This window comes from Eutrigla gurnardus (assembly GCF_963514095.1).
Source record: "Eutrigla gurnardus genome assembly, chromosome: 19".
Classification (NCBI taxonomy): domain Eukaryota; kingdom Metazoa; phylum Chordata; class Actinopteri; order Perciformes; family Triglidae; genus Eutrigla; species Eutrigla gurnardus.
In genome coordinates, this window is record NC_139930.1 from 2630675 (window position 1) to 2653765 (window position 23091).

The following is a 23091-nucleotide window of genomic DNA, read 5'->3' on the forward strand; positions in this document are numbered from 1 at the left end:
ATCCTCACACGGTAGATCTGAAGGGGAGGAACAAGGAAGTGTGTGTGTGTGTGTGTGTGTGTGTGAGCAGAGAGAGGAGGGAGGCGTTCTCAAGCTGGGGTTCATTCCAGGAAGAGGAGCGGCACATTAACTTTGTTTCCTCACTTCTAACAGAGCCTTCAAACTCAACTCAAACTTTATTTATAAAGCGTGTTTAAAACACCCAACAGTTGACAAGTGCTGTTCTGGACAATAAATAAAACAGTAGACATCATGCAATAATATAAGACAGAACACATAAACATACAATAAAAGGATGTCTTGCTCAGTTTGAATCAAAAGCCAGAGAGAAAAGCTGAGTCTTCAATGAGGACATAAAAACCTCCAGGGTCTGGGCAGATCTAATGTCCCGAGGCTGATCCAGAGCCTTGGTGCAGCCCCCACAAAGGCTCGGTCCCCCCTGGATTTGAGTCTGGTCCTGGGGACATCATTAGACCTGCCGACTTCATTAAACATACTGTCCTGCTAGAGCTCTTCGCTCTCAGAATAAAGGCTTACTTGTAGTTCCTAAAGTCTCCAAAAGTAGAACAGGGACCAGAGCTTTCAGTAGTCAAGTTCCTCTTCTGTGGAACCGTCTTCTGGTTCTGGTTCGGGAGGCAGACACTGTTCCCACATTTAAGAGTAGGCTTAAAACCTCTCTCTTTGACACCGCTTATAGTTGGGGCTGGTTCAGGTTTGCATTGGACCAGCTCTTAGTTATGCTGCTATAGGCCTAGACTGCTGGGGGATTATAGTGGCACACTGAGCCTCTCTCTCTCTCTCTCTCTCTCTCTATGTTCCCCCGGAGTCCTTGTGCTTTCTTGCCTAGCACGTCTCCCCAGGCCTGGACTGGGACAAAAATTCGGCCCTGGACTTTTTGGTCCAGACTGGCCCACCACAATCCGCCACAGATACTGTGCCAACTCGGCCCGTTGATGTACTGTACATATAATCACACAAGCCCTTAATAACACTACTATACTGAATAATATCCCTTTATATTCTGGAGCCTTGAATAACATAAATGATGACTACACAGTATGTTGCTCATTTGCTCTTAAGAAGGATACTGGAGAAAGGATTTAAGATTCAAGAGTGTTGTTTATTTAACTCACTCATGGCATTGGCAGGCTGATAGCAAGGTGGTCAAACCACACCACATGGCAACATGTGAGTTTTAAGCTTGTAGATCTGCAAATGTGTGGCATGCTTTGATGAAAATATAAAATAGTGGTTAATAAAAGCAACTATTAATCAGGTTAGTAGGGGTCTGGAAAATGGGTGGGACTACTGGGCCTCTGTAGCCTATCATAGGGCCACTGGGCCAGGTATTCTTTAGACAGACAAGCCACTGGGCCTCTAATGTGTCTGTGGGCTGCAGCTGAGCTCTGTGGGCCGGTGCATGTCTCTCTCCCTGGGCTGCAGCAAAAAAAAAGAGAAAAAAAAAGGCAGCCACTGCCGGCCCATTATTGACCGGCCCACCGGGAAAACTCCCGGTACTCCCTATGGCCAATCCTCCCCTGAGTCTCCATGCTGTGGTCTTGTTTGACTCTTACCGCCAGTATTTTTAATTAAAGTAATTGACTAAAATCGGGGGGCTGCACGGTGGTGTAGTGGGTAGCACTCTTGCCTCACAGCAAGAGGGTCCTGGGTTCAATTCCCGGGTCGGGTCGGCCCGGGGTCCTTCTGTGTGGAGTTTGCATGTTCTCCCCGTGTAAGCGTGGGTTCTCTCCGGGTTCTCCGGCTTCCTCCCACAGTCCAAAGACCTGCAGGATGGGAATCGGCATCTCTACTGCAAGTTATACTAAATAATACTGCTCTACACTCTCTTGACATCAGGCCGTTCTGAAAAAGGGGCAGAATTTCATGATCTTGTCAACTGAGGAATTAGGTGATTTTACCAGCTGGCAGCAACACGTGGAGACCATTTAGGCAAAAAACTCATTTTTGCCAAAAAGTGACTAAGGCAATTATTTTAACAAGGTGACAATGTGATGTGTGCAAGAAACTGATTTCCACTGTGGTCTCCTGGCTGCAAAAAAGGTAGAGGAAGGAGAAGGAAATGATCTGACGGCTCTATACAGTGCATCACCTCATCTGGATAGATATGTAATAAAATATTTTGAAATAACATATACGAGTTGCTAGCTGTATTCCTTCTTAAACATAAATGAAATGAAATGGTTCTGGACCTGTTACCCCCGCGACCCTATCCAGGATAAGCGGTTGAAGAGGGAGGAAGAAGGTTCTCTGACTGTCAGGATGAAGATTTTAAATGGCCCCTGCTATAAAATACAGACGTTTCAACCTTGATCAGGCCAAACCATACTACATAGACATGATGTTGCTGATGGAGAAAAATGTATGTCAACTTGGTAAAAATGATAATTATGATTGTGAATAGGTCAGTCATCAATATCTTAAACACATTTGGCCAGTAAATACCCCTGAAAAGATGTACTTCTGATTTTATCCAAGTTGGACCTGAAAGGGGTGTGAGAAACTCCATCTCAAAGGGGCTGGCTTGGAGCAAGATGGAAAATGTAACTTTGTCGTAGGACAACAATGAAAATATCATTGGAAAGGTCTTGGCCTAGAGAGTGACATATATCAGTATGAGAACTGTGTGAGGTTCCTGCTTCTCAGGAGTGACCTTTGAACCTTGAAAATGAGACACTTATGAATGCTTACAGGACGGGAACGAAATGTGTTACAAACATGGGGTCAACAGTTTTGGAAAGGTCTTGACCTCTACTACCATAACAGAGGGTAATCCAACAGGGGGCGCAACTGTATGGGTCAAAACCCAGAAAAAACAAGATTTAAACCTCTTAATTATAATAAAAATCAGATTTGACCATAAATATGTGTTTTCCACTACCAAAAACATCTGGAGAGCCTCCAAGCTTCCTTGTAATCTTGTCACATAATAGGGAAAACACTTTAAAACTACATTAAAAATGGCGCACCACACACACACACATAGCAACCACGTGACCAGACTGTCGTTCTTCAAGCATTCTTCCGGGTTAGGTTAGGTTTCTAAACGTAGGGTTTAGAAATGATCTATCCACTTATTTTTTAGCATAAAAAGTCAAACCACGTCACATATGTTTATATTTTGAGAAAGCCTTTGTAAATAAATACATTAACACAAACATTTAATCGCGCTATTTTAGCACTTATTCTTGTCGCTCCGTTTCGCAGACTAACAGGGGTACGTTCAAAGACAGAACTGTTCGATCAACGTTTGAAAAAAGAACTTCTGGGGTTCGTAATTTGGATCTATTGTTGTTGTTCTGGTGTAATAATGTGGTTTAAAGTTTGTTTACATATAATGTGGCTATCGAGACTGTGCCCCACACGTCAATCAGATTGATTATTAGTGAAGCTAACGCTAGCTAACAACGTTAGCTAACGTTGCTGCTTGTGAACATACTTCAAGAGAGCGATGTGCTTCTCTGTGTAGTTTGGACAGATTTAGAGGCCATCATGTAGCCTATGAGCTTTATTTCCATTTTTAATGTGCAAATAAACTCAAACTTTAGATGCTTTTATATCAAACAGGTGGGTTTCAAAAAAGACACAGTTGTGGATTAAATGTACATGTATTTATTCCAGATGTTAAAGTTCTCCTCCAGACAGATTAAAGAATGACACTGTAAACCAGGGGTCACCGACCTTATTGACCCTGAGAGATACTTCCTGGGTCGTGAATCTGACAAAGGGCGACCAGTTTGAAACACTTATGAAATAACACATTTGCTTTGACCTCAGAACCAGCATAGGTCAGAGTTCACCTACATTCACTAAACTTATATTTAAGTTATAATAAACTTGTTTTTAATGCTTTTTTAAAAAACATTGTCATTTTCAAATCTATATAAATGCAAGTCTGATTAAAGAAGAATAGCAAAAGAATAAAAATACAAATTTTGAACAGGCACCTGTTGACAAAATGAAGCTTGAAGTCTGAAGACAAGTTAACATGAAGGAAAGGCTAGCTAATGAATGTAGCCGCCAAGGCGCTGATTAGTTTGGATGTCAAAAGCTTTGATAGGCATGGCTTTCCATGGCTTCAATATACAACATATATTTACAACATAGATAATAACATCTACAAGAAATCTACATTTTTTTCCTCCGCCGTGGGATTTTTACAAAACAAGAGTCTTGTAAACCACCCCACCCCTCCCTCTCCTCCCAACTAGATTTCTTCATCAGAATCTTCACTACTGCTGTCCTCTTCACTTTCCACGTCTTCCTCCATTGTGAAGAAACCGGGCTCTGTGTTGACAGTGGCGTAGGTGCCTGTGACTGCACTCAGTTTGTTTTGGAGAAAGTCTTTTCTCTGTAAAAGACAGGCGTGCAGTCCCCTGTATCCGGCCTCGGTCATATCCCAAGGAGTGGCTTGAGGGAAAAGTGAAAAGGAATGAGATTTAAAATTAGGCAGATACATTTGGAAATGTAATGCAGTTTGAATGCCCAACTCTGAGGCTGTGTTTTTGTCTACTCAAAAGGAAAATAAAAAAAAATGTCAGTGTAACCCTCTTCAGCTCTGACTGTCAATAGTAAGGGCTGGGTGCTACAGATATATTTTTATCAGTATATTAATCACTTTGTGGACCAGTAAATCAAAAGTCTAGACCCGCTATAGGAGAAAGGGGGTACTGGCAATTTGCATTGAGTGGACGAGTAAAAACTCACATGACCAACGGGTAAGTGTTATATTGTATTGTATTGATTAAAAGGAAAAAAATAGAAAGTCTCAATAAACACATGAGATATTAAACAGTTCACAAAATAAATCCTCAAATCAATGACAGGATCACAGTCCTGTTTTCAATGGCTCGCCACAACTACCGAGCTTCTACCTTTACAGCACAGGAAAAATCCCAGCAGAAGGAGTCTTCATGCAGATCTTGGAACCAGGGATCCATACAAAGAAAAAGACCCGGCCTGAATAGGCCAAAAGAGGGTTACTATAATATTCTCATAAAACTATACCTTTACATATTAATATAGGCATATAAACACACATATATATACATTCATGTACATTAAGACATTGTTGCTTAATGATCATTTGAACTATTCTCACTGTCCATCAAATGAACTGAACATATTTATCAATATTAACATGAAACAAAATGACTGAACCATTACTCCTCTGTTCATCTCTTTTTTCTTTTTTTAACGCCACTCACTCTCACAGGAAAACACGCAGAGTGAGGGTAATGTAAATACACACCTTAATATAAACAATTTTTAAACACAACATACATGAAATTAATGCCTAGTTGCTCCACATTAACACCAGCATATACATTTCACTCCATCTATGAGACTAATATCAGTAAAGTTCACTCACCAGAGGCTCAAGCATCACACACTCCGGCACAATGCAGGTTACAGCTCTCTCATCAGTCCAGGTCCCGCTTTTGAAGAAACAGGGACACGGGAGTTCAGCAATGTGTAACTTCACAATGGGAATTTAGCGAAGTTCATGTGGCTAACGGTCTAAGCTAGCGCCATGGTTGCTAATAACCACAACTCACGTTCTCTCTCGTTTCCGTCACAACACACGGTCCACTTAATCGATCCGCGGCCAAAAAAAGGTTTCGCTTTCGGCTCCGATGATTACGGTGACCAAGCGTTGGAATATCTGGCTCTCTTGCCAAAAACAAAAATATCTGCAGCGAAGATTAGCATGCAGCCACCTCGATGTCGATCCGGCAGAGAGAGAGAGAAAAAAAAACAACGCGCGGCGACACGTACGCCATGACGGCATCTGATTGGTTACGTTACATCATGTGAACTCCTCACGTCCCCTGAATCTTGTACACACACTGAAAAAGCATATTCGCCACACTTGAAACGAAATGAAATACCCTTTTTAACAGATATAAATAACCTTGTGTACATTAGTTTAATTAATAATTTTTATTTCTTTATTTATTGACATATTTAAGATTTTAATCCTAAATCCTATTTATTCCTTCTATGTAAGATTATTTAAAATCAAACCCTCTATTTATTTATCTGTCACATAAAAATATGAATTTATTTATTTATTTCACCAACAAACTGGACTACTAATAAGGGGCTAGTAACCTGGGTTACATCAGTCATTGGGAATGCTCCTCTTTTAATAAATAACTAAATAGAATATTTGTAGAACATACTGTGGTTCCTGATGTTGTCCTCAGTGTGATGAAGGAGGTTCTCCAGATTATCTAATGCCTTTCTCAGGCACTGATAATGCTGGGTCATCTCCTTCACAATTATGAGCTTCTCCTCTTCCATACGCCCGACCAGCATGACTTGGTCGAAAAGTCGCCTCTTCGAACGGAGGCTCACCACTATTTTAGAATAGAGAACAGATGTGACAGAATCAAAACATTTGAGCATGTTCCATGTTCATGTGCCCATTGGTTAATAAAAGAATGGGTCAGTTTTTCCTCATAACTACTGTTGCTGACTATTGTTCTCTATTTGACTGATCTCTATCACTTAATCAAGCCTTTTCTAACATTCCATACTACAAAATAAGCAATAAAAGTATGTATGATTCGTACTGATATCATATTGGATTGATATCGGTATCGGCCAATGTGTTTTCATGTATGGACTTTGTCAGTGTATTTTAAACCAATATTCACAGCTCAATATCAAAATGATGACTTTGCTTACCATCTCCTTGCACTTCCCAAGGCAGAACCACATTATCAGACAGGCTGCATGCTGCTTCTATGTCAGTTGTGTCTTGACCAGCAGCAACAGTGTTGAACTGGATTATCTTCTCTCTTAGTTTTTTCTTGAGCTCACCCAGTCTCCTCCGTTTCCGTTGCCTTGTTTGATTGCTGTCTGTTAGTTTAAAAAAAGTATTATTAGTAAGAATAACAAAGAAGCATTAGTTGTTGAGTGATGCAATACTAAATACCATTTTGTCGATAGAGATCATGCTTCTTCCTTCTGAGGGAATAGATGATCTCATCTATTTCTCTCTGGAGCTCTTCCTGGCTACTATGAGCACCATGATTCTCTTGAAAAATAGAAACAGGCAGAGTTTGAAAACCAAATGAAGCCAAATGAATGACAGTACCAAACTGACTTGTCAGCGACAATGTTGCTTACCAGTGGCTGCCCACTGCTTCACATCCTCCACCCACTGTTCTGTGTCATCCAGTGTGATGTTGAGGTCTTCCTGGAGATGCTGAAGATTTGCAGCTTCCAACTCTGCTCTCTGTGTAGTCTATTTAGAATGTTTTCAGCAGAAAAATACAATGTCAGAAGAATGTTCACTCAATTATCTGCTGCTAAATGCTTAATACTTTGCATTCTACATGTCAAAGTATCCTTGGGAAAGATACTGAATCCCATATTGCTGTCTATGTGAATTATATTCTGATGAGGAGCTGGCACATTGTACAGTAGTTTCAGTCACCAGTGTATTCACGTGTATGAATGTGTGTGACAATGAGATGAATGTGGACATACTTTGTAAAGCTTTGGAATGGTCACAAACACTAGAAAGCTGTGCTATATAAATACATTCCATTTACCATCCATTTAACCATTCAATGACAAATGTAAATGTTAAAAAAGTGTAGACTTCTTACTTTGACAAATCGCTTTGCCAGTGTCTTGTGGAGACTCTCCACCTTCCTGCTGTTCCATTCCATTGCAAGCATTGTTATCATATCAGCTCTGCCTGTATAAAACAAAACAGAGAATATGCACATTCAAATCAATTTTATTATCTGGTGTCGTTTCAAAGCATGCCACTTCATTTTTTTGAACCAACCTGACTTGGTCATGTATTTTGTGGTCAGAGCTGCCCTTGAGAGAAAACTGTTGACCTGCTCCACCTCCTCACCAACAGTATTTCCTGCACCATCCTGGTTTCTGCCACTCCACTTCACCTGCTCCAAAAGAAACAAACATATACACAAATATATGCACTGCTTATAAAATACCTGTATTTACTTGCTCTCTTGCTTACACCAAAGTGTCCGGGCATGTTTTTGTACTTGTTTCCTCACCAGTTGTAACTGTTAGGCCAGAGATATACTTCCTTTTTAAGCATGTGTGTCCTTAACAACATCTTTATTTCTGAGGAGCTGCAAAAGAACTGTCCAAAATGACACTATGCAAAAAAAGGTAGCTATGGTGAACACTAGTTAAAAGCAAGTATATCTCTGGCCTTACAGGAACTTTGACAAGCCCGTAACATGATTACAACATATTAAGTGATTTCACTAATGTGGTCAATCTTCTTATGACACAAACTCTTAACTTGCACACTGTACCTCACATTTGCCAGTGTGAGCCTTGGCATGCATTACAGAGAGGAAAGGCCTCATGGCTGTAAGTATTTGGAGCTCAGGCAACTTCACTGCCATCTTCTCCAAATATGGCCAATACCTGTAGAGAAAACCACTTAGTGCTTAGGTTGCATACTGACATGATTATAGGGAGATAAATCAGAGGTAGTAACCAGTAAAATCTCTGTTACCAACCGAAGAACAACATGTATCAAAAACAATGCTAGAGATAATAATGCCTTATATCTGGTGGACATGGAGGTTATACCACATAAGCTATATTAACTTTCTACAGCCATAAAAAAGGCATGATTCTAGGCCTGTTGTGGCAATCTACAAGGAATTAATACAGTGCAAAATACCAGTGAAAACTTCATTTATGACTTGGAAAGGGTTAAGATTACCTGCAAGTGAGGTCCATACAAAAGAACGTTATGTTTGCAGCTTCAGCAAGCTCTTTCTGCAGGAACAATGGGTAGGCATAGATTTCACCACGGTAGTGGTTTAAGCCTTGAAGCAGAATGCCATGTCTGCAAACGGCAATTTCCAGGCCCTCCTCGTCCACCTTGGCCCTGGACTTTCGTGAGGTTTCTCACCCTGCTGTAAAAGTTGCCGGCCCACAGACGTCATGACCAGTCCTCTGAAAGGAGACACAACCTGTTATATGTAGCCCAGAGACAAGTTCAAAAAAGAAAAAGAAGTGGTAGGAGGTTGGATAAAACCTTACAATCGTCATTTGGCTTCTAATATGATCCACAAAGGCAGACACTTTGGCATCTTCAGCGATGAACAGGCCATCAAAGAGAGGTGGTTCATCTGTCCTGTTAAATCAGAAGAATTTCCTTGTTTTTGTAACACCCGTCTCATGTACCTATGGGGCGGGCCTGGGTTAAACTTATGATATTCCCCTTTTTGTTATGCTTAATAAATAAAATATGAATTGAGTAAATGAAAACCACACACAATAGCACTTTAAATGTAAATACTTTTTTTAGTTAGAGGATTTTTTAGTTCAAAATAGAAAAATAAAAAATGTGAAATAACCACTTGGGTTCAGTGACAATAAAATTAATATTCAACAGAAATGATACCCGTTTTAAATCACTTTAAATGCTGGCAATCACTGGTTCTTCACACCAAATATCATGAAACATAAAGCGAGCGAATAATGCAATGAACCCCCCCCCCCCCCACACACACACGCACCCACACGCACACACCACCGTCCACAACAGTCTGGGAAAAGCTACCCCAAAACCCCGTTGCAGGCCTGTTTCGTTGCTCGTGTGCGTTGAGGCCCAAAACACACTGGCCGCTTCGCTCTCTGACAGCAAAATAAAAGGCACGTGCAAATCAACAGTTACTCACGGCTCCCGACAACAGTCCATGCGCTCCCGACAGTCCGTGGGGAAACGGGGGGATGAGGGGGAAATGGCGGCTCGCCGGCAGGCGCAGCCAAAACTCACAGTCCGCTCGTAACGATTCCGTCCGACAGCTCTCGTCCACACCGGAGGGCGCAGATCCTCTTGACAGGGCACAAAAGTCTGTGTTATCCGGTAACAGTCCGTTCACCTTAAAACAAGAACTTTCAGCCTCTAAAAAAAAGTCTCAAAACTTCGACGCGGTTGGGCTAACTCGTGTCTCTCCCTCTTTCTTTTTTTCTTCTCCCTGCTTTCTTCCCGGAATCACAACACAGTCTAAGTCCCTCCCCCTCACGTCAGACTGCTCCCGCCATTGGCCGGAGTCTTCTGCACAAGCCAATCACAGCAAAGACTTTTGTGATCGACACCTCTTAAAACAAATAATATTGTGTAAATAACGTAATTACACTTAAACAGTGTCTCAGATGAACTTACTCTTTTTCTTTTAGGACACGACATGAGATGACATGAACTTATACTTTTAACACATACTTCTTGTAGATTTTTAACTTTTTTAACCTTTGTATTTTAACCATATTTATGCATTTTTAAACACATCAATAAACAATGAACTTCACATGAATTATGAATCTGTACATTATATTGTTATCAAAATGCAAATACACCCATTACTTTAGCAAGGGCTACATTTTATTACAGCCTTTATGTCACCTGTCGAAATGAATGCTGATATTTCACATTAGCGGAGTAGTTAAATATTACTGTGATTTACTGTGGAGGTCAAAATAAATAACATTACTGAAGTTATTGGCCATGGATTAGGGCCATGGACCCGAAACAAAAAGGTATTACTAAGATTAGAAAAATAGTTTGCTGACCCTTTGGACTTTTTGAAGCGGTAGTGCTTTCTGTTACCATCTGCAGATATGGCAAGCATGTCTGGTGTGCATGCAGGGCACTTGAAGGGCTCAACCAGGCACAGATGCTGTTTCTTCCAGTGGCAGAAGGCAAATTCGCGATATACCCTGTGAAAGGTATCACCGCAAATACTGCCCGTCTGAAAACAAGGATGGTATTATTTTGGTTAATTCCAAACTTTGCAATTTGGAATTCAAAATTTCAAATAGCAAGAGTTCTCACCCGTCCTGTGCGATGGGCCCGATGTTCAAGCATTCTGATAAATGCTTTCTGGGATGTAGCTGGGCTGGCCAACTTCATTTGCTGAAATGATGTAAAAACATCAAATTTAAACAGCATTTGGCAGCTTGCTGTTGCTGGCCAGTATCTGCAACTGATGAAGTCACTGATTCCTGGCGTCCACTTGCAGGAGCAATGTGGGCAACTGACAGCAGGCAACCAGAGGTTGTATGGACCTGAAAAAAAATACATACAGTGGGTACGGAAAGTATTCAGACCCCTTTAAATGTTTCACTCTTTGTTTCATTGCAGCCATTTGCTTAAATCAAAAAAGTTAATTTTATTTCTCATTAATGTACACTCAGCACCCCATCTTGACAGAAAAAAAACAGAAATGTAGACATTTTTGCAAATTTATTAAAAAAGAAAAACTGAAATATCACATGGTCATAAGTATTCAGACCCTTTGCTCGGTATTGAGTAGAAGCCCCCTTTTGAGCTAGTACAGCCATGAGTCTTCTTGGGAATGATGCAACAAGTTTTTCACACCTGGATTTTGGGATCCTCTGCCATTCTTCCTTGCAGATCCTCTCCAGTTCTGTCAGGTTGGATGGTGGACAGCCATTTTCAGGTTTCTCCAGAGATGCTCAATTGGGTTTAGGTCAGGGCTCTGGCTGGGCCAGTCAAGAATGGTCACAGAGTTGTTCTGAAGCCACTCCTTTGTTATTTTAGCTGTGTGCTTAGGGTCATTGTCTTGTTGGAAGGTGAACCTTCGGCCAGGTCTGAGGCCCTGAGCACTCTGGAAGAGGTTTTCTTCCAGGATCTCTCTGTACTTGGCCGCATTCATCTTTCCTTCAATTGCAACCAGTCGTCCCGTCCCTGCAGCTGAAAAACACCCCCATAGCATGATGCTGCCACCACCATGTTTCACTGTTGGGATTGTATTGGGCAGGTGATGAGCAGTGCCTGGTTTTCTCCACACATACCGCTTAGAATTAACGCCAAAAAGTTCAATCTTAGTCTCATCAGACCAGAGAATCTTATTTCTCATAGTCTGGGAGTCCTTCATGTGTTTTTTGGCAAACTCTATGCAGGCTTTCATATGTCTTGCACTGAGGAGAGGCTTCCGTTGGGCCACTCTGCCATAAAGCCCCGACTGGTGGAGGGCTGCAGTGATAGTTGACTTTGTGGAACTTTCTCCCATCTCCCTACTGCATCTCTGGAGCTCAGCCACAGTGATCTTTGGGTTCTTCTTTACCTCTCTCACCAAGGCTCTTCTCCCACGATTGCTCAGTTTGGCTGGACGGCCAGGTCTAGGAAGAGTTGTGGTCGTCCCAAACTTCTTCCATTTAATTAGAGATGGGACGTTTGACACCGAGACTCCGAAGCCTGCTTCACTCTATTGAAGCAGGCTGGTTCGAAACGCTGTGTCGAGGCTTGTATCAAATCTCCGCGATCACGTGACCGATGACGTTTGACGCTTCATACGTCACAACGAACCACCGGAAATGAGGTGACTGATTCGAAGTTTTGGCGCGCCTTCATTCGTTATAACGAGACGCGAGATGCCCAGTGCTCCCCCCTGCTTCATAGCGTTCTGAGAGACCTTTGACAGCGACGACCCTACTTGAGTGATGGAGAATCCGAGTGGAAGAAAGCGATCCCGTGGATGGGAACACTTCGACCTTGTGTCACCCACCAAGGTAGGTGTTTTATAATATAATATAGCCTAATATAATATAGTTTAATATGGTATTGCAAAATATCTTCCCGCGACACTTGCAAGGATGTAATGGTTACAGAAAATGAATGAATGTTATGATATAGCTTGTAATATTTTCAACTTCATATTATCTTGATTGTTTCAATATTGCATTTAAATATATTTATTAATGTATTTTTTTAAATTTAGGTTCAGTGCCTCATATGCTCACGAGAGCTGGTGTATGGAAACAACACCTCCTCTATGTTGCGGCATCTTCGTGCCAAGCATGATCATGCAGCAACTTCTCAGCCGAGCACCTCAGCTGAAGCTCACCCTGCTGACCCTTCTGGTATTGTATTGTAACTGTATTGTAACTACTCAATACAACCTATTCTTCAGTTGAATCCAAATAAGATTTAAAAGTTGCACACATGTAACCTACATTTTTTCTTTCATCAGTGTCCAGGAAGCAACAGCTGGATGAGGCCTTGCTGAACCTTGTAGTTATGGACTGTCACACCTCTACCTCAGGTATGGGTAGTGTAAGGCCTTGGAGCCGGGTTGGCATTAAATGGATGGCAAGACACGCTTAAGTTTTACAGAGTTTATTCACCCAAGTGGTTTAGCGTGCACAATGACAGAAGAGACCAACACATTCTCCTCAGAGACAGTTGTTGCACCTCAACAGACCAGCAGCATAGAGAGAACCGAGCCTCAGCTCACCCCCTTTTAACCACTTGGCCCCTCCCACTAAACGGGCCAGACCACTGACAGGGGGGGAAAAGGGATTGCAGACAATCCCTGTCTTTAAATCATTATTGCACAAACACCATAATAACACGACTTTACATACACATAATGCAACTTATAAAGTTCTCTTAATGTCTTGTATAGTGTTCTCTTGATATCTTTTGTACTTCCTTAACAAAAGTAAAATTAGAGATGGTGGCATCCACTCAATCCGCCACAACCAGTCTCAGGTGTGTCACCTTACCCCTGTGTGGTGACTGGGAAGCAGGTGGATTTAATTAAGGACATTCTTGAGACCTTGATGTTGCTCATATCCTCCTTACAAGTGTGCACCCTCATCAGGAGTCATAGGTCTGGAAAGGCTGTCCTTTTAGTGACATGAGGGCTCACACTGTCACATCACCTCCCCCCTCTCCGGTGGCTGTGAGCTCAGGAAGACGTGACAAATAATCTGCCAGGACATTCGTCTTTCCAGCTCGGTAGCGGATGTTAAAACAATAGGGCTGCAGAGCCAAGTACCACCTTGTGACACGGGAGTTTTTATCCTTCATAGAGTTGATCCAGCTCAAGGCCCGGTGGTCCGTTTCCAGGTCAAAGGTCCTTCCCAGAAGGTAATAGCGTAGGCTGTCCAATGCCCACTTTATGGCAAGGCATTCTTTTTCTACAGCCGAGTACCTGGTTTCTCTGGGCTGCAATTTTCGGCTTAGATAGAGAAGTGGTTGTTCCTCATCCTGTTCTCCTTGTGCTAGGACAGCACCGAGACCCACACCCGAGGCATCAACTTGAACAAGGAATCTCTGGGTGAAATCCGGGCTTTGCAGGACAGGTGGTGAGCACAGAATAGCCTTAAGGTTATTGAAAGCGGCTTCGCATTCTACAGTCCATTTCACTGGATTGGAAGCATTTTTTAGGGTCAAGTTGACAAGAGGAGCTGCAATGGTGGAGAAGTGAGGCACGAACCTTCTGTACCAGCCCGTTAGACCCAAGAACGAACGGACCTGTTTCTTCGTTCGAGGTCTGGGGCTGGTTTTGATGGCCTCCACCTTGTCCACCTGAGGATGGATCTTTCCATTACCAAGGTGGTATCCTAAGTAGGAAACCTCTCTTTTTGCCCAATCACATTTCTGGGTGTTAAGTGTGAGTCCTGCAGAATGGATCTTCTCAAGGACTTGGTGCACGTGGGACAGATGGTCTTCCCAGGAAGAGCTAAAGATGACCACATCATCAAGATAAGCAGCACTAAACTGCGCACATCCCTCTAAAACCCGATCCATTAACCGTTGAAATGTGGCCGGAGCTCCGTGAAGCCCAAAAGGCATAACGGTATAATGGTAAAGACCTGTTGGGCTACGGAAGGCAGTGTACTCCCTGGACTCCTTCTCCAACGGCACTTGCCAATATCCCTTGCACAAGTCAATGGTGGTAATAAACACGGCTCTACCCAGCTTTTCAAGAAGCTCATCAATTCGTGGCATGGGATAAGCATCAAATTTAGAGACAGCGTTTATCTTGCGTAGGTCATTACAGAGCCGGATGGTGTTGTCTTTCTTGGGGACGAGGACAATGGGATTGCACCACTCACTGCCTGACGGTTCTATGACTCCAAGGTCAAGCATGGTCTGGATCTCATTGTTGAGTGGCTCCACCAATCGCTCGGGTACTCTGTAGGGTCGCTGGCGGATAGGAGAGGGCTTCTTTAAGCGGATGACATGCTCTATCAGAGGTGTTTTCCCTGGCTTCCCACTGAACAGCTCAGGGAACTCCTCACACACCCGCATGAGCTCAAGAGCAGACTGAGCAGGCAAGTGGCTAAGATCTGGTGGCTGGGTAGTGGTAAGCATGGAAAGATCACTCTCCGATACAGTCTCGTCCGTCTCCACCTCACGAGCCAGCATTACATTCTCCACTCGCAGCTCCATGCTCGAAGGGTTTGGACTGGTTTGGGCCATGTCAGCTCCTTCAGGATGGCTTCTTCGTTCCTTCCATTCTTTCAGGAGATTAATGTGGTACACTTGTGACATCTTACCCTTATCCGGGTGTGAAATCTCATAGGTGACAGGACCAATCCTTTTGACCACTGAATAGGGACCTTGCCATTGAGCCAGCAGCTTATGGCTGGAGGTTGGAAGCAACAACATCACCTTCTGACCCGGCTGTAGCTCCCGCTGGCGAGCTGTCTGGTCATACCAACGCTTCTGCCTTAACTGGGCTTTCCCAAGATTGTGCCTTGCCTCTGCTCTGTATTGCTCCAGCCGGTCCCTCATCTGCAAGACATAGGAGAAAACACTCCTTGGTGCCGTTTGCTTAGACTCCCAGGATTTCTTCAAGAGGTCCAAAGGTCCTTGAATAGGGAAGCCATAAAGAAGCTCAAAAGGTGAGAACCCAGTAGAGGCTTGGGGTACCTGTCGATAAGCAAACAGAACAAAGGGGAACCATTTGTCCCAGTCTTTACCGGTATCGTCGACGAACTTCCGCAGCATGGACTTCAGCGTCTGATTAAACCGTTCCACCAGTCCGTCCGTTTGTGGATGATAGGGGGTGGTCCGGATACCAGTGATGCCAAGCTGTTTGTGAAGCTGCTTCATATGCTGTGACGTGAAATTTGTACCTTGATCGGTAATTATCTCATCAGGGATACCCACCCGGGAGAAGAACTGGACGAGGGCACCGATGATTTTTGGTGTCTTGATACTCCGCAGAGGGAAGGCCTCAGGGAACCTGGTGGCATAGTCACAGAGGACAAGAATGTATTCATGACCTGCACTGCTCCTTTCAAGGGGTCCAACAATGTCCATTGCAATCCTCCGAAAGGGGACATCAATTGCTGGAAGGGGAAGTAATGGGGCCTTTTCAGGTCGCCTCGGTGAGGTCTTCTGGCACTGTGGGCAGGTTTGACAGTACTCAATGACATCTCTGACCATTAGCGGCCAAAAGAATCTGGCCCTGACTCTAGCGAGAGTCTTGTCTTGCCCAAGATGACCAGCCCACGGGATGGAATGAGCCAGGTGTAGGACTAAAGGCCTACAACTGGAAGGAACGACCAACCGGTTCTCTGGCCGATCTGCCACATACAAGACTCCATCTTCAAGCAGATATTTCCCACCTAGGTCTGGCTGCCCAGTGGTCTCAGCATTCCTCACTTTCGCCAGCAGGGGCGCCAGGGAGACATCAGCCTTCTGTAGCTCTCGGATGTCCTCTGGTACCTGCCACTCTTCATCGGGGTTCGAGTTAGGAAGGACACGAAACACAGGAGTACCTTGGATCTTCTCCAGGCGACGCTGGTGCCGGCTTTTCCGGAGCCCTTTCTGTCCACCCTGACATAGAGAAGGATCCAAGTCAGGAAGGGGCTCCAGCCCTAGCTTGACCGCCTGGGCCCGGGTAAGAACTGGGTAAGCCTTGTGAACCTCTGGGGCTGAACAGGACTGTTCTTGCAGCTGGCGTGCTCTGCAAATAAGATCAGGCAGAACAGGCAAGTCTCTTCCCAAGATCATGTCATGGGGCAAGTTTTCAAGGACTCCAACACGGAGTAAGAAAGCCTGATCATCAATGACAACTGTGACATCCGTCACCGGACATCTTCTTTGATCCCCATGAACACACTGGATGGCCGTGGCGTGCTTGTAATCAAGTTGACCAAGAGGGGCAAAGGAACGGTGAAGGAGTGTCATAGAGCTACCTGTGTCAAGTAGCTGGGCTTGCACTTGATGACCATTAACAAGCACCAGCTTAAGGATGGATTCAGTGTCAGGTTCTAGTTCAGCTTCAGGCATCGACTCTAAAGCAGGTGGCGGCCCCACAGCTGAACTTGATGGATGAGGAACATGACAAAAGCTGGACAGCTTGGGGCCTTTCAAGGGACAGACAGAGGCTCGATGCCCTGGCTGTTGACAATAGTAGCATATGAGCTCCGTGACTGGGCTTGGTTTGGCACCCCCTTTTGTCTCTCTCCAAGTGCCTTGCCCGCTCCCTGGGCCACCCGTTCTGTAATCCCCCCCTTTGTGGGTCATGTCGGCAGAAACTCTAGTACTTGTTCGTGGGGTTTTCAGACCTTTACGGGCATTGAGGTACTGGCCAGCAAGCTTGGCTGCAGTCAATCCATCTTCTGGCTCATGCTCCTTGACCCAGGTTCTCATTTCATTTGGCAGCATGCGAAGAAGTTGTTCGAGGATTATCACCTCGGCGATTTCCTCCTTTGTCCGCTGCTCAGGTTTGACCCATCTCCTGTAGAGTCCTTTGAGTCGGTTATAAGTCTCTTTAGGCGCCTCACCTAGGGGCACATGTGTTGACCGGAACTGCAGTCTGTAGGTCTCAGGAGAGATATCAAATTTGGCGAGGAGTGCTTCTTTAAGTTGAGCGTAGATGTTGGAGGCGTCCTCATCCATTGATGAATAGGCGTCGAGGGCCTTCCCAGTCAAAAGAGGAACCAGTCTGCAGGCCCATTCTGACTGCGGCCAGCCCCAGGTGCGAGCCATGCGCTCGAAGCGCACCAGGAAGTTTTCAATGTCCTCTCCCTGTTGGAAAGGGAGCATCTTGGGGACGTGTCGTAGGTGCATGTCAGTGGGGCCCACAGCCTGCATGGACTCACTTGACGGTGGAATAGAACTGGGGTTCAGGGGTCGGCGTGGCTGAGGAACAGGTGTGGAAAATCGGCGTAATTCAGCTCTGGGCGCCGGGGTTGGAAGATACAGGCGGGGGCTTTCCTCAGCAGAAAGGTCGATGGGAGGGACAGTGCGTTGGCGGACCCCAGCCGCTTGGTCAGGGAGCACGGAGGCTGCGCCAACTCCAGGCACTGTCATAGCCGTTTTTAACTGCTGAATCTCACGGACAACGACATCTTCCCTTTGTTGTTGACCAGTCAAGAAGTCCTTTAGCAAGGTGACCAGCTCCATAGCCCCAGCAGAGGCAGCCGACATCGGTGGCTCCGCCAACCTTGGCCCCCTTATCTTTGGCTTGACCACAACGTCCTCCCAGCCTTTCTCATCTCTGATCCCCTCCTCTTCCTCCAGCTCCTCGGCGAGGACTGCTCCTCCCACAGCCCCTGCCATGGCCTCCTCTTCAGTCTCCTCTGTCATTGCCACCTCCTCTGCCACTTGGGATCGTAAACCACGTCTCCCTCTGCCAGGCTTCTTTGCATAAACCCTGCGGCTTGCCATCCCACCACTGCCACCAAATGTCACACCTCTACCTCAGGTATGGGTAGTGTAAGGCCTTGGAGCCGGGTTGACATTAAATGGATGGCAAGACACGCTGAAGTTTTACAGAGTTTATTCACCCAAGTGGTTTAGCGTGCACAATGACAGAAGAGACCAACACATTCTCCTCAGAGACAGTTGTTGCACCTCAACAGACCAGCAGCATAGAGAGAACCAAGCCTCAGCTCACCCCCTTTTAACCACTTGGCCCCTCCCACTAAACGGGCCAGACCACTGACAGGGGGGGAAAAGGGATTGCAGACAATCCCTGTCTTTAAATCATTATTGCACAAACACCATAATAACACGACTTTACATACACATAATGTAACTTATAAAGTTCTCTTAATGTCTTGTATAGTGTTCTCTTGATATCTTTTGTACTTCCTTAACAAAAGTAAAATTAGAGATGGTGGCATCCACTCAATCCGCCACAACCAGTCTCAGGTGTGTCACCTTACCCCTGTGTGGTGACTGGGAAGCAGGTGGATTTAATTAAGGACATTCTTGAGACCTTGATGTTGCTCATATCCTCCTTACAAGTGTGCACCCTCATCAGGAGTCATAGGTCTGGAAAGGCTGTCCTTTTAGTGACATGAGGGCTCACACTGTCACATGGACACACAGCCATTGTCTGTGGTGGAGAATGAAGGCTTTAGGGCCTTTGTCCACCTCCTGGATCCGACATACACGATCCCAGGAAGGAAGGCTCTGAAACAGATGTTGGAGGACAAATATAAGATCACCAAAGACCAGGCCGTAGCAGAAGTTTCGAAGGCATCCACTATCTGTTTAACAGCAGATATGTGGACCTCCATTAACATGGATGCCTACTTGGCAGTGACTGGGCACTTCATCACAGAAGAGGTCCAGCTCAAAACTGTTCTGCTTGGTGTCAAGCAATTCCCCAGGTCCCACACTGCAGCAAATATTGCAGAGGCCAAAGCCACTCTTATGGCAGAATGGGGAATAAGAACCAGAGTGAGGTGTCTGGTCACAGACGCGGCACCAAATATGATTGCTTGTGCCAATGTACTTAATGTGCGTCACATTAACTGCTTTGCCCACATGTTAAATCTGGTGGTGAAGAAGTCATTGTCACAGACATCTGACCTGGATGACATACGCACCAGGGCACGTAAAATCGTGGGGCATTTCAAGTCGAGCACTACAGCTAAAGAAAAGCTCTGTGAAATACAGCGACAGATGGGCCGACCAGAGCACAAACTTGTGCAAGAGGTGGACACCCGCTGGAACAGCACATTCTCAATGCTCCGGCGGCTGTACGAGCAGAGGGAGCCCCTGGGTGCAGCCCTCAGCAGTCTTAACACCCCCCTCCTGCCATTTTCTGCTGAGGAATATGAAACAATCAATCAGTGCATCTCAGTCCTCTCTCCCTTCCACCAGGCCACTGAAGAGATGTCCACAGAGAGGAGGGTGTCTGGATCAAAGGTGATCCCCATTGTAAAGATGCTGAAGCACCAAGCTTCAAGACAGTGTGCTTCAGTAACACACCACATAGCCAGTAACTTGGTTCACAACATGAACACCAACCTTGCTTGAAAAGGTAACTTCATTAACACTTGCAACATTATTGGATCCCCGATTCAAAGAGGTGGGCTTCTGCAGCACAACAAGCTGTCAGGCAGCGGTGGAAAGGCTCACCAGAGAATGTGCCAATGTAATGCCTGCACCGGCTCTGCCACTGGCACCTGCAGAGGGTCCATCCCCTGTCCAGAGCAACAGCCTCTGGGACCTACTGGACAGCCACGTGGATGCACAACGTCCATCAAATTGTACCGCCAGTGCAATTGCAGAGGTCCAGAGGTAAACAAAATGTACTTTTACTTTTTCTATTTTGTTTTGTATTCATCTCTTGCTGAAATGATAATGATAATCCAGATATCTGAAGGACAAACTGCTGCCCAGGACAGAGGACCCATTAAAGAATTGGCTCCTCCAAAAGGCTGCCTACCCACACCTTTTTATAGTAGCAATGCAGTATCTTTGCACACCAGCATCCTCTGTCCCCTGTGAGAGGATCTTTTCGAAGGCTGGCGAGATCGTCAGCCAGAGAAGAAGCCGTTGGAAGCCAAGCACCATTGAGCAGATTTTGTTTTTAAATAAAAACTTGTAATAAAGTGTTGCACAAGCATAAACATCAACACAACAACACATCCCCCAAGCACATTTCCCTTATGCACGTAATCACTTCATTTTGACACTGTAGCACAAGCACAATCCCACATATTCACAAAAGTACCTCTACAATGTTGCATTTGAATCTTTTCATATTATGTGTTACATCACAATCATGTTCTTAATGATAATCAGTTTATGATCCAAATCCTGGGATGTCCCACCACAAGTGGTTTCCACTGAATTGCATCAAAACTTCTCACAAACTCAGTCACACCTCCAAAACACATGTTTCAAGTAATTACAGGTAGTAACAGGACAACACATTTAACATTTTATTAGTCAATTGACATTATATAGTAACACTTTGTTGTGTATGTGTGAACAATGATTCTTAGAATGAAGACACAACTGCTTAATAATGACTTTATTGCTTTTGTGTTGGAACTGGAAGCAATGATGTGTGAATCATTTGGAGGTTCATTGCTGCTATAACTGCAGCTGACCACTAGATGTCACTGGTAGGGTCTTTCTGTGAAGCTTTGAAGCTTCGAATCTTTTTTCGGTACAATCAGGAAGAAGCCTCAAAAGCTTCACGAGGCTTCATTTGCCCATCTCTACATGTAATGATTATGGAGGCCACTGTGCTCTTAGGAACCTTGAGTGCTGCAGAAATTCTTTTGGAACCTTGGCCAGATCTGTGCCTTGCCACAATTCTGTCTCTGAGCTCCTTGGGCAGTTCCTTTGACCTCATGATTCTCATTTGCCCTGACATGCACTGTGAGCTGTAAGGTCTTATATAGACAGGTGTGTGCCTTTCCTAATCAAGTCCAATCAGTTCAATTAAACACAGCTGGACTCCAATGAAGGAGCAGAACCATCTCAAGGAGGATCAGAAGAAATGGACAGCATGTGAGTTAAATATGAGTGTCACAGCAAAGGGTCTGAATACTTATGACCATGTGATATTTCAGTTTTTCTTTTTTAATGAATTTGCAAAAATTTCTACATTTCAGTTTTTTTCTGTCAAGATGGGGTGCTGAGTGTACATTAATGAGAAATAAAATTAACTTTTTTGATTTAAGCAAATGGCTGCAATGAAACAAAGAGTGAAACATTTAAAGGGGTCTGAATACTTTCCGTACCCACTGTATACCATTTCACATTATAGGTACAAAACAGGACCAAGTGATAATATTGAGCCATTATTGGCTTGTGATGGGATACAAACAGTAGAAGGAAGTGACAAGGTACCATTGATAGTCACCAAGACAGTCTGCTTTCCTGGCATGACGGTGTAATCTTTGTCTCGGCCACAGGAGCACATTTGTGTTGGTGGAGGAATGGGCAGCAGACATACTGGAGTAATGAAAATTTCACAAATTAATACCTATAGTCAAAATATAAAACACTAACAGTTCAAGTTTATGTAGTGCATTTTATCGAAACCTAAAGACAAAAAACAGAAAGCAAAATCTTTTGAACACACCTTGTTCAACCAGTTCATAATGGCCTCTTTCATCCATTTTCACTGATGATGTGGGAGGAATATGTTTGTAAAAACTCTCTATCATGATTTCTCTGTCATGAAAGATGAGTTTTTTATGAACCATTGAGTCACATTCTGCACAGAGAAACTGAACTCCTGAGGGAACACAGTCCAAGCACCGGACCACAGCATTGGCTGTTTTGCACTGCTGACAGCAATGCTGGGGAACACCTTCTGCAGCCAGCAAGCAACTCAGGAGCTCTGGCACTGCAGCCTTGAATTTTTCCCCAGTGGTCAGCTGCCTCTTGGTCCACTCTGACATGCTGGTTGTTTCCTCCACTTCTGCTGATGCTGGGACGGTGACTGAACTCAACAAGTCTCTTAATGTTTGGAGATGTTGATCTAAATTGATAAAGTATAAAAAAAAAACATGCCAAAGAGAGTCATAAGTCAACAAAAAAGGTCTATATGGCTTTGCCACAGCCAATGCATCATATAGCCTACATGGCTGCTGCAGTACATTCAATATTCAGAGGCCTATTCGGATATTTTCAAATTCAAAGATTAAGGTTGACTTTATTTGAGTTGTCAGATTTAAATATGCATACCAAGATTTGGGACCTCTTGCGGAATTTCATCCATCTGCGAGGCCTCACCTTCTTGCACCTCCATAGTACCAGTGGGTTTAGCTGCAAGCAATAATGTAAGAAACATTACTGCTGACCAACAGCTTCAACTTATAATAATAAATGTAATATTTTTCTGACCAGATCGGTTCTTCCGCATTGATTTTGGTACAATGGACCCATCCTGGTCCCTTGTCCTCCAGGAAACATTGGAGCCTCCAGTCCCCTTCTGTTTCCTTTTCTTTGATGGCTAAAAGTAAAAAAAAAATAAAAAAAAGATATTTGCCTTTACTGAGAAAATTAAGTGCAATAATAGAGAAAAATAT

General features: G+C 44.2%; 1 protein-coding gene across 1 annotated transcript; it reads right to left on the reverse strand.

The window, feature by feature from the left end:
- Positions 1-3614: 3614 nt before the first annotated feature.
- LOC311030256 (uncharacterized protein) lies at positions 3615-10007 on the reverse strand. Its single transcript, XM_084035911.1, has 13 exons — positions 9714-10007; positions 9073-9166; positions 8750-8985; positions 8331-8445; positions 7826-7943; positions 7641-7732; positions 7156-7273; positions 6962-7063; positions 6712-6885; positions 6204-6380; positions 5390-5456; positions 4893-4977; positions 3615-4428 (listed from the first exon to the last, which is right to left on the reverse strand). Exons 3-11 carry the CDS (start codon positions 8764-8766, stop codon positions 5428-5430), a joined length of 942 nt encoding a protein of 313 aa, XP_083892037.1. The 5' UTR covers positions 8767-8985; positions 9073-9166; positions 9714-10007; the 3' UTR covers positions 3615-4428; positions 4893-4977; positions 5390-5427.
- Between the last annotated feature and the right edge of the window lie 13084 nt (positions 10008-23091).

Bases quoted from the DNA above. Each gene is read 5' to 3' on its own strand.
- LOC311030256 (XM_084035911.1), bottom strand. The intron at 7,274-7,640 runs GTAAGAAGTCTA...CATTCTAAATAG, and splicing joins TGGCAAAGCGATTTGTCAAA to ACTACACAGAGAGCAGAGTT. The intron at 5,457-6,203 runs GTATGTTCTACA...TTTCTTCAAAAG, and splicing joins GGACAACATCAGGAACCACA to CGGGACCTGGACTGATGAGA.